Source organism: Zerene cesonia, chromosome 16 (assembly GCF_012273895.1).
Source record: "Zerene cesonia ecotype Mississippi chromosome 16, Zerene_cesonia_1.1, whole genome shotgun sequence".
NCBI classification, from domain to species: Eukaryota; Metazoa; Arthropoda; class Insecta; order Lepidoptera; family Pieridae; genus Zerene; species Zerene cesonia.
The window spans coordinates 8,875,908-8,890,306 of record NC_052117.1 but is presented as its reverse complement, the minus strand read 5'-3'; the positions used below and the strand labels follow the sequence as shown (position 1 = coordinate 8,890,306).

General features: G+C 33.6%; 3 protein-coding genes across 9 annotated transcripts in view; 2 read left to right on the top strand and 1 right to left on the bottom strand.

Moving 5' to 3' along the window:
* Positions 1-6,249, top strand: part of LOC119832739 (acid phosphatase type 7) — a 15,204-nt gene extending 8,955 nt beyond the window's left edge. Inside the window, exons 8-10 of one of the 4 annotated variants that reach the window (XM_038356460.1) lie at positions 3,535-3,596; positions 3,882-3,973; positions 5,190-6,249. In XM_038356460.1, coding sequence (XP_038212388.1) covers positions 3,535-3,596; positions 3,882-3,973; positions 5,190-5,270 — 235 coding nt within the window. In that variant the 3' untranslated portion in view covers positions 5,271-6,249. Of the gene's footprint in view, positions 1-592; positions 655-1,009; positions 1,102-1,307; positions 1,923-3,534; positions 3,597-3,881; positions 3,974-5,189 lie in introns of those variants that run through there. The other 3 variants (XM_038356459.1, XM_038356462.1, XM_038356461.1) reach the window with 3 other exon arrangements.
* An 861-nt stretch (positions 6,250-7,110) lies between these two features.
* On the top strand, positions 7,111-10,778 carry LOC119832740 (terminal uridylyltransferase 4). Of its 4 annotated transcripts, none has more exons than XM_038356467.1 (4): positions 7,115-7,297; positions 7,378-7,426; positions 9,273-9,353; positions 9,660-10,778. In XM_038356467.1, the coding sequence occupies exons 3-4, from the start codon at positions 9,350-9,352 to the stop codon at positions 10,718-10,720; spliced, it is 1,065 nt and encodes a 354-aa protein (XP_038212395.1). In that variant the 5' UTR covers positions 7,115-7,297; positions 7,378-7,426; positions 9,273-9,349; the 3' UTR covers positions 10,721-10,778. The 4 variants fall into 4 exon arrangements, with proteins under 4 accessions (XP_038212392.1, XP_038212395.1, XP_038212391.1 ...); XM_038356466.1 differs by having other exon boundaries at positions 7,118-7,297; positions 9,273-9,425; positions 9,660-10,777; XM_038356464.1 differs by lacking the exon at positions 7,378-7,426 and having other exon boundaries at positions 7,111-7,297.
* Positions 10,779-14,122: 3,344 nt separating this feature from the next.
* Positions 14,123-14,399, bottom strand: part of LOC119833082 (terminal uridylyltransferase 7-like) — a 5,533-nt gene continuing 5,256 nt past the window's right edge. The window contains exon 6 of the mRNA XM_038356954.1: positions 14,123-14,385. Coding sequence (XP_038212882.1) covers positions 14,123-14,385 — 263 coding nt within the window. The remainder of the gene's footprint in view (positions 14,386-14,399) is intronic.

Below are 14,399 nucleotides of genomic sequence, written 5' to 3'. Positions count from 1 at the left end.
GGCGCAGCTATTATCTAGTTTTTTTTTTTTTTTTTTTCTAATCAACATTTATACAACAATTTTGAACATGACATCAATTAACCGAAATTTACTGGCGTGATATAATTCATTACAACAATTACTAAAATATTTTATTATTCAGTGTTTTTAAATGTGTGAAATCGTAACTTTTACATTTTTTCTTACATACAATATATTTATTGCGGAAGTTGGTTTATAAAAAAAAAAACATAAAATATGGTAAGTATTTACTTAAACTTCACTTACCCGTATGACCATAGCACGCATCCGAGAAGTCTGTTTTTTTAAAGACGATATGTAAGTTTTGAATCACGTGCTTAATTTTTTTGTGTTAAGAGATTTAAAGGTTTTTTATTTCTAGATTTTTTCGCTTTTATTTTTGTTATAGAATAAACATCAATTTAGTTTACTTGCGCCCGCATGAATCAATGCTTTAGTAGCATGTACTTATTTAGTTTTATAATTTTATTTTTATATGTACTACAGCAATTTTTTCAGATATTTTTTTTAACATTTTTTAATTTTTTTTTTTCATAGCGTTTGTATAATTTCAATGTATGCTTGGTTGCAGGGCACCTGTGCACATCATAACCGGCTCGGCCGGCTGCCAAGAAAATACGGATGGGTTTAAACGTGAGTATTTTGCTTTGTGAAATCTCTTCACCCAAACAATCGTTATTGAAATTCGTATTTTAAAATTATGATTTGAAAAATTTTATTTTTTTTTATAATCACCGTTGTATCATAAGTCATGTGTATTTTTTGTTTGTGTTTATATCAGTAAATGCTGCATCCGTTTGTAACGTTGTAAATTTATATGTTAAATATTTAGATCAGTGTATATACAAGGTACATAGCTAGTACATAGCTAAAAAAATGGGCAGGACCTGTAGTTCCTGAGATTAGCACTTTCAACCAAACAAACAAACTCTTCAGCTTTTTATTATGAATATAGATGATTAAGTAAATAGATAATTGTATTGTCTAGCAAACCCCGCGGCGTGGTCCGCCTTCAGGTCGAGCGACTATGGTTACACTAGGTTCCAGGCGTATAACAATACTCACATTTATTTTGAACAGGTTGGTAGCTGATTGTTTTTTGGTGACTTTTTATATGAAATTTTGTATTCGTTATTTTGTAATTTATTGATATTTGATATTTTCGTAGTTTAAAGCAGATTTTAAAACACGTCAATATTTTATGTTCGACATGGACTTTTTATTTAATTGGACTATTTAAAGCAAAAATATGCTTTATAACTGTTAATATAAAGTTCCTTTTGCAGGTGGATGTAGACCTCAAAGGTCAAGTGGTTGATTCCGTGTGGATTATCAAAGACAAACACTTGGCGTATGAGTTTTAATACTCATGTCCCATACTCATGTGCTATACTTTCAGAACTCACTCATAGAATCATGACGATAACATGACTTTTTTGTATATTTTATGTATGTATGTTTATTATTCGTGACTTGTATTTTTGATCAACTTCAAAAAAAGGAAGAGGTTCTCAATTCGAATGTAATTTTTTTATTTGGCTTTGTTACCTCAGAACTTGTGAGTGGGGGGAAGTGATTTTGATGATTTTTTTTCAATTGAAATTGTCTAGTTTCGTCTTGTTCTGATGATGAAGGCTTGATTAGTTTTTTTCTTAATTGTTATTAGATTTTTTTTTTTCTTTTTAGAATATCTTATTATGATTATTAAATAGAATATTTGATGTGATCATATGATAAGTATGATGAGAATTCTTTATCTTTTATATTGAATCTTATTTCGAAACAGAATTGTCCAAAGATATTTGTGAGAAATGCAATATGTGATTTTATTGATAAGTGTACTTTTTATGTAAATTTGGTTCATTTTTAGAAAATATAATAAATTTATTGAGAAATAGTACTTTTTCGTTTCTGTCCTCTCTCAGTTATGCCCAGTACTAAAAAAATAAGTTTCAAATATTTTAAAGTTTAAACACTAATAATTAAAAAAATCGTGGTAGAAGCTACTGGCAAAGCTGTATTACAAAAATTTACCATTCGCGATTAAACTAACATTCAATTTATATTTTCATTACAATTTACCTGAACTATCGAAGTTGCTAAATACTTTAAATATCTAACTTTAAATGTATTACTTTGTAAACGTTAAAAACGTAAAATTCGTTTTTTTTCTTTTTTTCTCTCTTCGTGGCAAGAAGGCGTCTATTTGAAAGTGTCAAATATATTAAAAAGGTAAGAGAATTCGCGACAAGGAAACGTTTCAGTTATTTAAAACAGAATAAATAAAAATAATATGATCAAGGCTCAATAAAATTGTCTATTCTTTTAAAAAAATACGAATACCTTTATAACCCCCAAATAAATACGAAAAATGTCCCTCATCTCAAATATATTTTTAGTCTTTCAACCAAAAGAAATATGGTTAAACAGCATGTAAACGATTTTTTTATTATTATTTTTTTTATTAATATCATTTAAATGGACAAAAAAGTTACTTTAAATATATGAAAAATGTTTTTCCCACAAATGATAATCCAAGTTTTATAAAAACCACCATCAATTTAATTTAATAATAAATTCGATCCCCATTTCCCGTTATTTATTCCCGCTGTCTGTGTGTGTGTTCTATTTTATTCTTGATCAATTTGAGTAGTGGTGATGTGCTTAATGTTAAATGTTAAACACTTTTTTTTACCGAATTCGAAAAAAAGGTTCTCAATTCCTCTTTATTTTTGTTGTTTATCTCAGTACTTTGACTGGGTGATTTTGTCTATATTTTGTTTTAATTTGAAAGCTCGTGCCTCCCGTGGCGGCAACCACATAGCCCCTTCGTACCATACATAATATTAGAACCTAGTTGCGTCCCGCAGTTTCACCCGCATAAATAAGCTTTTCCTTTGAATCACAATGTTTCTATGAGTATATTGCAAAAAAACCTACCGAAGTTATTCCTCAGTTATCTTCAAAAGTCCCGTCAAAATCGGTCCACCCGTTCCAGAGACAAGCCGAAACAGACAAATATTTAAAATATTTTAGTGTATGTACCGTTTTTTTTTTTTTTTTTTTTTTTTTTTTTTTTTTTTTTTTTTATGTCATAGCGGGCAACTGGGCTGGTGGTTCGCCTGATGGTAAGCGATCACCACCGCCCATGAACATTCGCAAAGGTAGTGCCTCTGCGAAGGTGTTGCCCGCTTTTAAGGGGTAAAGGAAAAGGAAAGGATTAACGACTGGAAAGAAGGAATGGACTGGGAGGGGTGAGGAAAAGGAAATGGGCCTCCGGCTCCCCCACTCACCGTACGAAACACAGTGGCATGCCACTATTTCACGCCGGTTTTCTGTGGGGGTGTGGTACTTCCCCGGTGCGAGCTGGCCCAATTCGTGCCGAAGCGTGCTCGACTCCCACAATAAAACCGTAATATGTATTCGTAAATATGTATTAAAAACGATGATTTCAACAGAAACAGACATTATTTACATGTATAGATTAAAATATCATTTAACCAATTTACACAGTGCCCCGGTTCACTTAGTCACGGGGTCTGCGGGCTGCCAAGAGGGAAGGGACCACTTTAAACGTAAGTAATCAGCATCACGTGTGTTTGTACGTGATCGATCCCATTTGACACGATTTTGACCCATATCAAACGGAATATTTTCATTCTATGCACACATCAGGGATCAAGTTAAGGATTGCCAGGTTTAAATAAGTGATTAACTAACTTGTTCTCTGTGAGCAAATCCGTTTTTCAGTTTTTTTTTTTTAACCAATGTATTTAATTATACGTTACAATTAAAAATAATACATATAGTTATTTGGACCTTTGAAGTCGTGTTTATTGATGTGTTTGTTATGTTACCAGATTCAGCCGCCAGCTGGTCGGCTTTCCGTTCTCAAGACTATGGCTACACAAAATTTAAAGCGTTTAACTCCACGCATTTAAACTTTGAACAGGTAAAGATACTCATAAGCATATTTTTTTATATAATCGATAAGCAGACGTTTGACCACAATCCTACCTGTGCACGTCTACCTGGGAGGTGCCTATTCACCCTGGCATTGAAGAGCTCCAGGCTCCATTGTCTAGGAAAAATAGTGGTAGGGAGGGAATTCCATTCCTTAGCTGTATGGATTATGAAGAATAATAGCATATTTTAATGGCATTCTCTCTCATCACTATCGTTTTACCTAGTATAAAACAAAGTCGCTTTCTCTGTCCCTATGTCCCTATGCTTAAATCTTTATAACTACCCAACGGATTTTGATGGGGTTTTTTTTAATAGATAGAGTGATTCAAGAGGAAGGTTTATATAATAAAATCTATTAATTACACCGATATACGCGTGCGAAGCGGCGGGCAAAAGCTAGTGCTTCATAAAAGTTGTCAATCAATACAAATGAAATTAGATACTTTATATGTCGAGGTACACGCTATAAAGTTATTTCTAGCTGCTTCAAAATCAATGGTATAACTTTACATAAGTTATTGGTGTTGAAGTCGAGCTCGCTTTAGGGGGATGTTACACTATCATACATCTTGGATCATAGATCTATGAGTCAATTTTATTGGAAAATGTAATATACTTAGATCAAACATATGATCACTTATATGATCCTAGATAAATGATAGTGTAATATACCCCTTAAGGTACCACACCCCCACAGGACATCGGCGTGAAATAGAAGCATGCTACTGTGATATCCTTTTCCTCACCTCATATCATCAGGCGGTGATAACTTGTTTGTTTGGATGTTTGTCCGTTAATCACGCTGAATTTATTGGACGTATATTGATGAAATTTGGTATACAGTTGGGGTATGAGCTGACTTGGGTGATAGCATACATTTTATCCCGATTAAATGCTCCCTTGGGATAAAACAGGAATCTTGATATCCGGGCGAAGCCGGGACGAGCGTCTAGTAATTAAATAAAAACGTTAATAAGCAATTTTCTTATAAACTAAACTAAATATCACTTCAAATAAACTTTCATGGAACAAGGGGTAAAATTTATCAAAATCCATTCTTAGGGGATACCAGCATCCTAGTGGCTATATATCTATCTATCTGCATGCCATATTTCATCCCAATCGGCCTAGTAGTTTGGGCTGTGCGTAAATAGATCAGTAAGTCACCTTTACATATTAACATATTGAAATCTATTTGACAGGTGTCAGTGGATCTTGGAGGCATAGTTATCGACAACTTCTGGTTGATAAAATACAATATGAGTACATCTACAGCACAATGAGATCTTTGGATATTAAATTCGGTTAAAACCAGGCGCGTAGCATCGTGTAAGAAAACAACAATATCTTATGAATAATCATTTTTACCAAAAAGCTTAACCGACTCCCAAATGTTAGAATTAGACGTAATTTAACTTGGACCACATGCGAGGCACCAGCTTTGAAATAATATAAGAATCCTAAAATCGGCTCATCTTATAAAAGTTATGCGGTAACAAACACAAAAATATCTGTCGAATTGCTAACCTGCTCCTTTTATTAAAGTCGGTCAAAAATAGTTTTAATAACAAAAAACTATTTTTTGAATTATATAAAAGTCATTCATCATACAAAATGGATTGTTTTGTTTACAAACACAAAAATAAAGTCTTATCAGCTATAAATGGTTTAAACGTCGACAAACTTACAAGATTTTCTTAAAATAATTACTGTACATAACGGAATATGCAGTTTTGGTAACTTCAGTAATGTCATTTAGAATTTATAATTTAAAAATTGTATTCTATGGACATTTAAAATTATTTTGCCATCATATATCTATACTATAATAAACATGGTCGGGGTCAAATTCTGTATTATACATTGAAGATATTTAGAATGTTTTTTGTGGGGCGTTTTATTGTCAATACTGAAGTATAAAGTGCAATTCAAAAAATTTTTGTCTGTCTGCCTGTCTGTCTGTATCTAGAATGAAAATTACACAAAATTTACTAAACGGAATTTGATGAAACTTGCTATGGTTATAGCAACTCCGAGGATCTTATTTACTTTTCATCCTGGGAATCGATACGGTGTCTGAGGGGGGAGGGGCGAAAGTAAATCTAAGTATTTATTGACAAACGCGAACGAAGTCGCGGGTACAGCTAGTAATGTTATAAATTAAAGAACCGCATTATTTTGCAGCACGTACTGAAAAAAAATATTTTTCAAATGTAACAAAGATATCAATAAAATTTCACTATTGTATTGAGAGCACATTTTTTGTAGTAAATAATTTAAAAAACAAATTATATTATTTACCCTTAAACTCTCCCATTCCATTCGATCTGAAAATATTTTTCACCCATTTTTATTTATTGTATAAAGGGTTATATAAAAATATAAACCGTCGTACCGAAAATAGTACCTACGTAAAATATTTTCTTTCAAAATTTAATGTACTCTTAGATCAAATCTAGCAATGTGGTGAAGCGAAGGAATTAAATATGTAAAAGCCCAATTTTAGAAATAATTTATGGACTTGGATGTTTCCAAGTTGTTTATCCTTCCTCTATGTCGTGTATTTTCGACCCCCTTCTTAGATAATACAAATAAAATCGAATAGCTAACATTCAACAATGTAACAAATAAATTGCATTTATTAATTGTGGCCATGGTTTAGCTGTTAAAAGTCTAGATTTGACTTCAAAATATTTTCTACGTACAATCCATAAATAAATTATCAAGTCATGGTAAATCAAGTTCGATTTAAAAGACCTATAGAATGATACCCCATATAAAAATATAATATGTCCTCATACTTATTCCTCCGTATTTTATATTAAAATCTAATTTCCCCAACTCTGGGTGTATATGAACTAAATAATACTGGCAACATTATTTTACACGCTTACGGCGTGGCGTTTACAGGACCATGTTTGAATTTGAGCTTAGGGGAAGACCCAGTCAAAAAGAGTATTTAATGGTATTCCGTCACACTAAAAAATTCAGTTTTGTAAATACTTCCACTGTCATCCGTTTAATTTCATACATGTTACAGTGCTTTGTAATTTCTGTCGTGCCGTTTTTTTATAGTTTACCCTCTGAAAACACCACGTGTGAATTTACTATTAAGATCTTTTTTGCTGTGTGTGTAGCAAAGTTCAATAGATATATTTTTAGGAAAATGGCAATACCTTGCTATCTCAATGTCATAATAGAACGAACTTTGATGTTATTATAATATGATATTTATTTTGCATTTTTGTTGATCTATAGAAATTGCTTCTAAAAATTTAAGCTATTTTACGAACGAAATAAAAAATGGACGGTGAGTATTTCTTGATGTTACAATGAGAATACAAAGCACATTAGCTTTAAAAACCTAGTCTAACATAATGCATATTGCAGCAACATAGTCATATATTAGAAATGGAATTAAATGGAATGCATGTATGAGGTATGACCTTAGTAATTTTTGCTAATGCTATAACCTAGATTGAGTATTAACAGAAAAACTAGCCCTAAGCTAGGTTTATCAGTCTTTTTCTATTGTACATAAAAACTTTCGAGGCTAGCTAGCCACTAGAGAAAGTAATTTTTAAATGAAAAATATATTAAAATCTCATGTGTAACAAAACATAGGCATAAATAATCTCGATTATTAATAAATATTGAAGATTATAAATTAAAAAGTTTATACTTTAGAACACATGCTCATATGTGGGTGCTGTTATTTTTTTTTTTGGTACATTATAGAATGAAATGCAACAAACACTGACATTGTGTGTCTTTCTGCGAAAGGTACCGTTGGCGCCAGAAGATTTTAAATGGGTTAAAATTACTTTAGTAGTGTTCCTGTTAGTATTATTAAAAATGGAAATTCTTGTTCACACTGTCAAAGTTTTTGAGTGACCATTTTGTGTTGTGCAGTGTATTATTTGATTTGTGTGACTGCTGATAGTTTGTTGAAACTTAAAAAATAGAATCCTACTTCCTACTACTGTGTTTGTTACTCTTTCATGCAAAAACTACTGAACCAATTGCAATGAAATTTGGTACGTACACAGCTGGACAACTGGAACAACATATAGGCAACTTTTTATCCCAATATTCCTATGGGATATGGACTTATGGCAGGTGAAACCACGAAGCGCAGCTAGAATAGATTTTAAAAAATGTATGGGATACATCTTTGGGGAATGTCTGTTAATTAAATGAAAAAAATTTGAGAAACAAAAAAATATATAGCCAATATTTAACATTTTTAATTTTAATACATGTAATAGTATTCCTGAAATTTTAGTAAAGTTATATCTTTAGTTAAAAGTTGTGAACAGGAAGACTGTAATTGCGATAGACCTATCTCCATTTTAAAAACGTAGTCTACAAGATGAAATCAATTGTGTGCTCATTTTGCATAGTTTACAGCACACCAAACAGATTCGTTTCACACCACTGATACTGCGGTAGCCATAATATAAATATCCAATTAGTGTTCAGCTAGTATTTTATTAAATATTATTCACCTACATATTCACTTCAAGAAATTAGGCATCTAGCTTTTGTAGATATAGCTAGATTTGATTATTTAAGCTACAATCATAGCATTATGATGTGTGAAATTCTTCTAAGAGCAGGACAGCAGAAACTACATATAAAATTAAAGAAACAGTCATATGTTATATGTTTTTACTTATACGGACTATATATAATTTATGAGTTTGTGACTCACTAAGATATCTCTCTAAGATACTGGTATCCTTACTGTACCATCAGAGTATATATTTTACACATACACAGTAACACTGACTTAAATGGTGAATAAACATTGTTATGACACAATGAACAGAAATAAAGATAATGATATATGAAATGCCTGCGTTATCAAGTTAAACTCTGCTCAGTCTTACAACTGATCGCAATGGGAGAAGGTGTATACTTTTACATTTGCTCATAGTATTAAACAATTTAGTAGTGCTAAATTTAAATAGTACAGAGAGCCTACTATAGCTTAATTGAATGTATTATTGGAAGATGGAAATCCATTCAATGTTGTCTATTAATTTCCGGACTGTTCTTTGACGTTATATACATTTTATAAAAATTAAAAAGTAAAATTGTCATAAATTTTTAAGAGCGACTACAGTCACTGTGTAAACACTGTAGTACAGTGTTTCTTGCCGGCTCTTCTGTGTAAAAACTGCTTTCCGAAATTCGGTGGACATGTATATTAGTTGAGACAGACCAATGGAAATGTTTACCATAACCATAATTTTAATTTTGACATTTTGTCCAATTTTCAGATATATTGAATACATCAGGGATAAATTTTGAAGGCGATTTTATAACCCAAGTCAACAATATATTGCAGTATATTAGAATGAGTAAGGAGGATGTTCAACATATGCAAAATCTCTTTGAAGAATTAGAAGACATTTTTGAAAAAATATGGCATGGTATACATTTTGTCATAGGTGCTACTAGTTCAAACTAGGGTAAACGCTCGCGTGGGGTGCCCCTTAGGCACATAAAACCGAAAGAGTAGAAGAAATTCGATTACTGTGGCGGGATCACGAGTGGCCCAGAGGCTAGGCGTTTCTACGGTTTGGCAAAAAACGCGGGTTCGAATCCCGCCTCGTGATAATTTTTTTTCTATTCTTTCAAAATTTCTCAACTATTGTTTATTTCAGGTTGTCAGTTTGAAGTGTTCGGTTCAGTAGTAACGGGGCTGGCGCTGAAAAACAGCGATCTGGACCTACTTTGTCATCTTCGTCCTTGGTTCAACCAACCGAGAGCTGTTTATGTTATCCAAGCGAGGAAAATTCTTAAATCATACAGCACGAGATTTCGAAACGTATTAGCTATAACTAAAGCGAAAGTGCCCATTGTAAAGTTCTACCACATCCCGACCCAAAGACGTTGCGACCTCAGCTTCTCCGGCCCCCTGGCGGCGCACAACAGCCAGCTGCTGGAGTACTACATGCTGAGCGACGAGCGCGTGCTGCAACTGGCCCTCATTGTCAAATACTGGTCCAAAATACATCACTTCACCGGGGAGAATCTCATGCCAAATTACTGTTTGACGTTACTTGTTGTCTTTTATTTGCAGCAGAAGAACATTTTATGTCCGTTCATTTCTCTACAGCAAAAAGATGACGTGAGAATAGTTGACGTTTGGAATACGGCATTTACTAGAATACCAAACAAATGTGACACCACCGAGAGCTTGTATTCGCTGCTAGGGGGATTTTTTAAGTATTACCATAATTTAAAATTCGATCAATGTGTAATATCGTTGTATACGGGACGACTAATAGAGAGGGAAAAATTTTCTGACATACAAAGCGTGCCGCAAGAATATGAATCGTATTGTGCTAACGTCAGGTCGGAGCTTTGCCAGCCGATTCGTCTGGACACGTGTATGTGTGTACAGGATCCGATAACCCACAGCCGAAACTGTGCAGTCGCCGTGCATCCCAAGTTGGCAGAAAGAATAATCGATCTATTTAAAAATGCAGTGGATTTATATGATAAAGAGTCGAGCAATAATTTTCTTAGAAACTTATTGTACACTGAAGAATCTCCCACACCCACACATAAACCGTTTTTCAGAAAAGATGGCAACAAAAGCTTTGGAATTACAAAACTGTCCAAGAGGAATCAAAGATCAAATCAACGTGCTAGGAATTGCAAAAGAAAATTTAATAATAACAAAAATCGGCTTAATAATCAACAAATAACTAATAATTAACACTACCAAATTAAATGACTGAATTGTGTATTTTGCTTAATGTGATATTATAAATATGTATCAGGCAGTAATGATTGTTTTGTTATATTGGAAACATAAGTAAAATTTTTATTTTATTAAAAATCAACGTGGAAGTGCTTCATTATCATAGCGTTTCATTTGAGCTCCATTCCCTATCCCTAACCCCTAATATTATAAATGCGAAAGTTTGTAAGGATGTGTGTGTGTTTGTTGCTCTTTCACGCAAAAACTATTGAACCGATTGCAATGAAATTTAGTATCTAGACAGCTGGACAACTGGAATAACATAAAGGCTACTTTTTATCCCGATATTCCTACAGGATACGGACTTACGCGGGTGAAACTAGGGGCTACTAAACGGGGCGCAGCTAGTTTTCTATATGACCGCACCAATTTTAATCTAACTTTGGAAAGTTGGCGTAGATTATATTGGGGCGCCAATAAATTCAAGTTTTAGTTCGGCATTACATATATACACATATATTGTATTACATATATGTATAATCTACATTACAGTTATTGGCACATTCGCACGACTACACAAACCTATTGGGAATATTGTAAGCCAATGAAGATGTTTACTATTGTGTGTAATTATAGTCTGTACCCAATTTTTAAATTTGTGCGTCCAGTGGCTTTTGAGAAAATCGGGGATAACGTTCCGCGAGCAGCACTTTTGTTCTAGTTGTCGAATCGAAAAAAAATTATGCCAGCTTTTAGTGTGTGACGAGGGATGTGTACAAAAATGAATTTGTACGTCATAACTCATAACTCGGAAGCTATTTAGGATGACGTTGGGAGGACATTTGCGATATCGCTAGATCACTGAAACTATTTTTTAAATTTAAACGCTTAGGAAATAAATAATAAAACATACAATAAAGATTTTTGGGAATAATGCTTGAACTAAGAAAGCTGGAGGCCATGACAACGGTAGTTAATACGTTATAATAACAACTTCTTGTAAACTTTCATTAGTGTAGTATTTGTATGCAAACACGACGACGTTGTTTAAAAGCACGATTTGTCCAATTTTAAATTATGTTATTAACATGCATGTTGTTTGATTAGTTATTGGTGCTTGCTCGTAAGCTCGGATCACAGATTCTCCTCACATTACACACTCATGGCTCAATCTTAATTTTGTCTGTGGATCGGAACGGCCGTTAACGACCATTGTCAAAGATTTCCATATAGTTAAAATCATGTTTGTAAATAGGATAGGGTAGACTAACGAGAAACCAACAAGTCTTTGCCAATAAAAGACAGGTTATAAAAAACGCTTTAATGTTCAAAGTTTTTACAAATTAAAATTAATATAAAATAAATCGCTTAACTTATCAAATTAATATAGTGTAGTCTATAAAGTTTGTTTATTTTGTCATAAGCCATCATCTTGACATCTCTGTACAACGTTCGAATTCGCCGCCAAATTAAAAAAAAAAATGTATATATCTATGTATAGTCATAACTGATTATTTTCGGCCATGATATCACGTCTTGTCGAAAAAAGGGAAGAGAGGGTATCTTAATAATACGATTATAAATGTCTGATGATTTTTTTTGTTGTACTTTTATGTATTATATTATTGTTAAATATAAACTGGAATATAAATAAAAGGCATTCAAAATTTATATCGTATCTGTGCTTCTATTCTAATATAACCTTACGTCAAAATCGTACCCATATCTGTACTTTTTATGAATTATCATTTACTAAGATTTAGTAATGAATCGTCTTTGGAAATCTTATCTAGATATAGTCATTTAGTCTACTAAGCAAAAATATTGTTAACAGTGTATATGTTATGTGTTCTAAGCCGTTTTCCATCAGAACGAGTTCTCCCCAGTAAAATCTGAAGTTAACTAATACTCCAAATTGAATATTAGTTAAAACTACATAGTTCTTGTCAAACCGCATATTTCGCAAGCGAGTCGGTTGAAAAATCCGTCCTCAGTGGAATCTAGAGTTGCCTATATTGGTATATATGGTTTTATTGGTATGGTTTTTGTCTCGAGTAGGAAACGACGTAGTCTATTGGGGCACTCGTCAGCCGCTACTCCGGTGCGATACCAACCACAACAGCTGAAGAGTTTGGTTGAAAGCGCTAGTCTCAGAACTATTGGCCCGATTTCAAAAATTCTGTTAGCGTTAGAAAGCCCACCTATTGATGAAGGCTTGACTATATAACATCAAGTATTAAGCGGGCAAACCGCGGAGCAAAGCTAATTATGAATAAGAACAAATCGAAATAAAAATGGTATGACTAATTATAGCGTAGTTTTGTCAAAAATTGGAAGTCAAATTGTAATATAACCGATGTTCGTTTCGAACCAACTTTAACTAAAACCTATTACGTAAGTTACGCCAACGGCACCGTAATGCAACGCCGAATGGACGGTTCGCACGGGAACGTCTATTACTGATTCTATCGAATTCCTTTGGCGCGACGCAATTTTAAGTTTTCATGTTAAATAAGTTAAGTATTATATTCATTACTTTTTAGCACTTGCATCGTGCAAGACATATTGTAATCTTAATATATGTAATTAAAGTATTTTTATAAGTAAATTCGAGTTTTTTTGGGGCCTCCGGCTGTGTGAAACATAATTAATGACAACTAGTTCTAACTAGGGATAACGCGTACCTACTAACGGAAAACGGATTTTAGCAGTAACATATATAATGAGTTCTTGTTAAATGCGACTAGGACATTAGAATAATTATAAAAAAATATCTAGAAATTCTTTTTATCAGTAAAAAATATGTATTCAGCTATTTTGAGTAACCATACTAAATTATTTTCTTCTTCTAAAATAACTTAAACAATTATTTTGCAGTGGGCTACAGACATAGCAAAAAGATAGCTTGCTGGCTAGAGTATTGATAAATTTCAAACTATGAGGCACTAAATATGGTCTCTAAATCTCTATACCAAATGGCTAAATTTAAAAGTGTGTTAAGACAACCCAAACACTTCTTTGTACGTCAGTGAATTGAGGCATTGAAGCCTTATTACTTATCACAAATCATTCGGTAAAGTCCCTATAAGAACTTATCACTAAATTTCATCGATGACTATAATTTCGCATCGAAATCAACTTAAATACCTGCACTTTTCGCAAACAGTTCTATACTCCGTGGTATAACAAATGTATACTCTATAACACGTAACGTCACTAAGGTCTACAACGGCTGGTCGTTCGGGATGCGATCCTATATTTAACAAATTTTAAATGTGCTCTAACACCTACTTCGTACATGAAACGGCTCTCGATAACTTAACAACTCTAAACTATTCCGTATCATAACCAATAATTTGCATGTTTCGATTTTTCATATATAACACTTGTATAGAAAAACAACAATCTGCACGTCGATCAGGGCGCGGCGGTGGCGGCGGTGGCGGCGGTTGCGGCGGTAGCGGCGGTTGCGGCGGTTGCGGCCGGGCTGGCGGAGTCCAATGCTGAACTGTTCAATTCGCCGTGTTCGAGCAGCCCGTTGGTTAAATCGGCTGGATCTTCGATGGAGGCATCCGGGGCGGGATCGGCGGCCGGCGCTTCGCCCTTCTTCGCCTTAAGGAAAGGCCGCATGAGCACGAAGAACCAGCCCTTGATCATGATGACGAAGAACTTGCCGAACTCTTGGAAGGCCGTC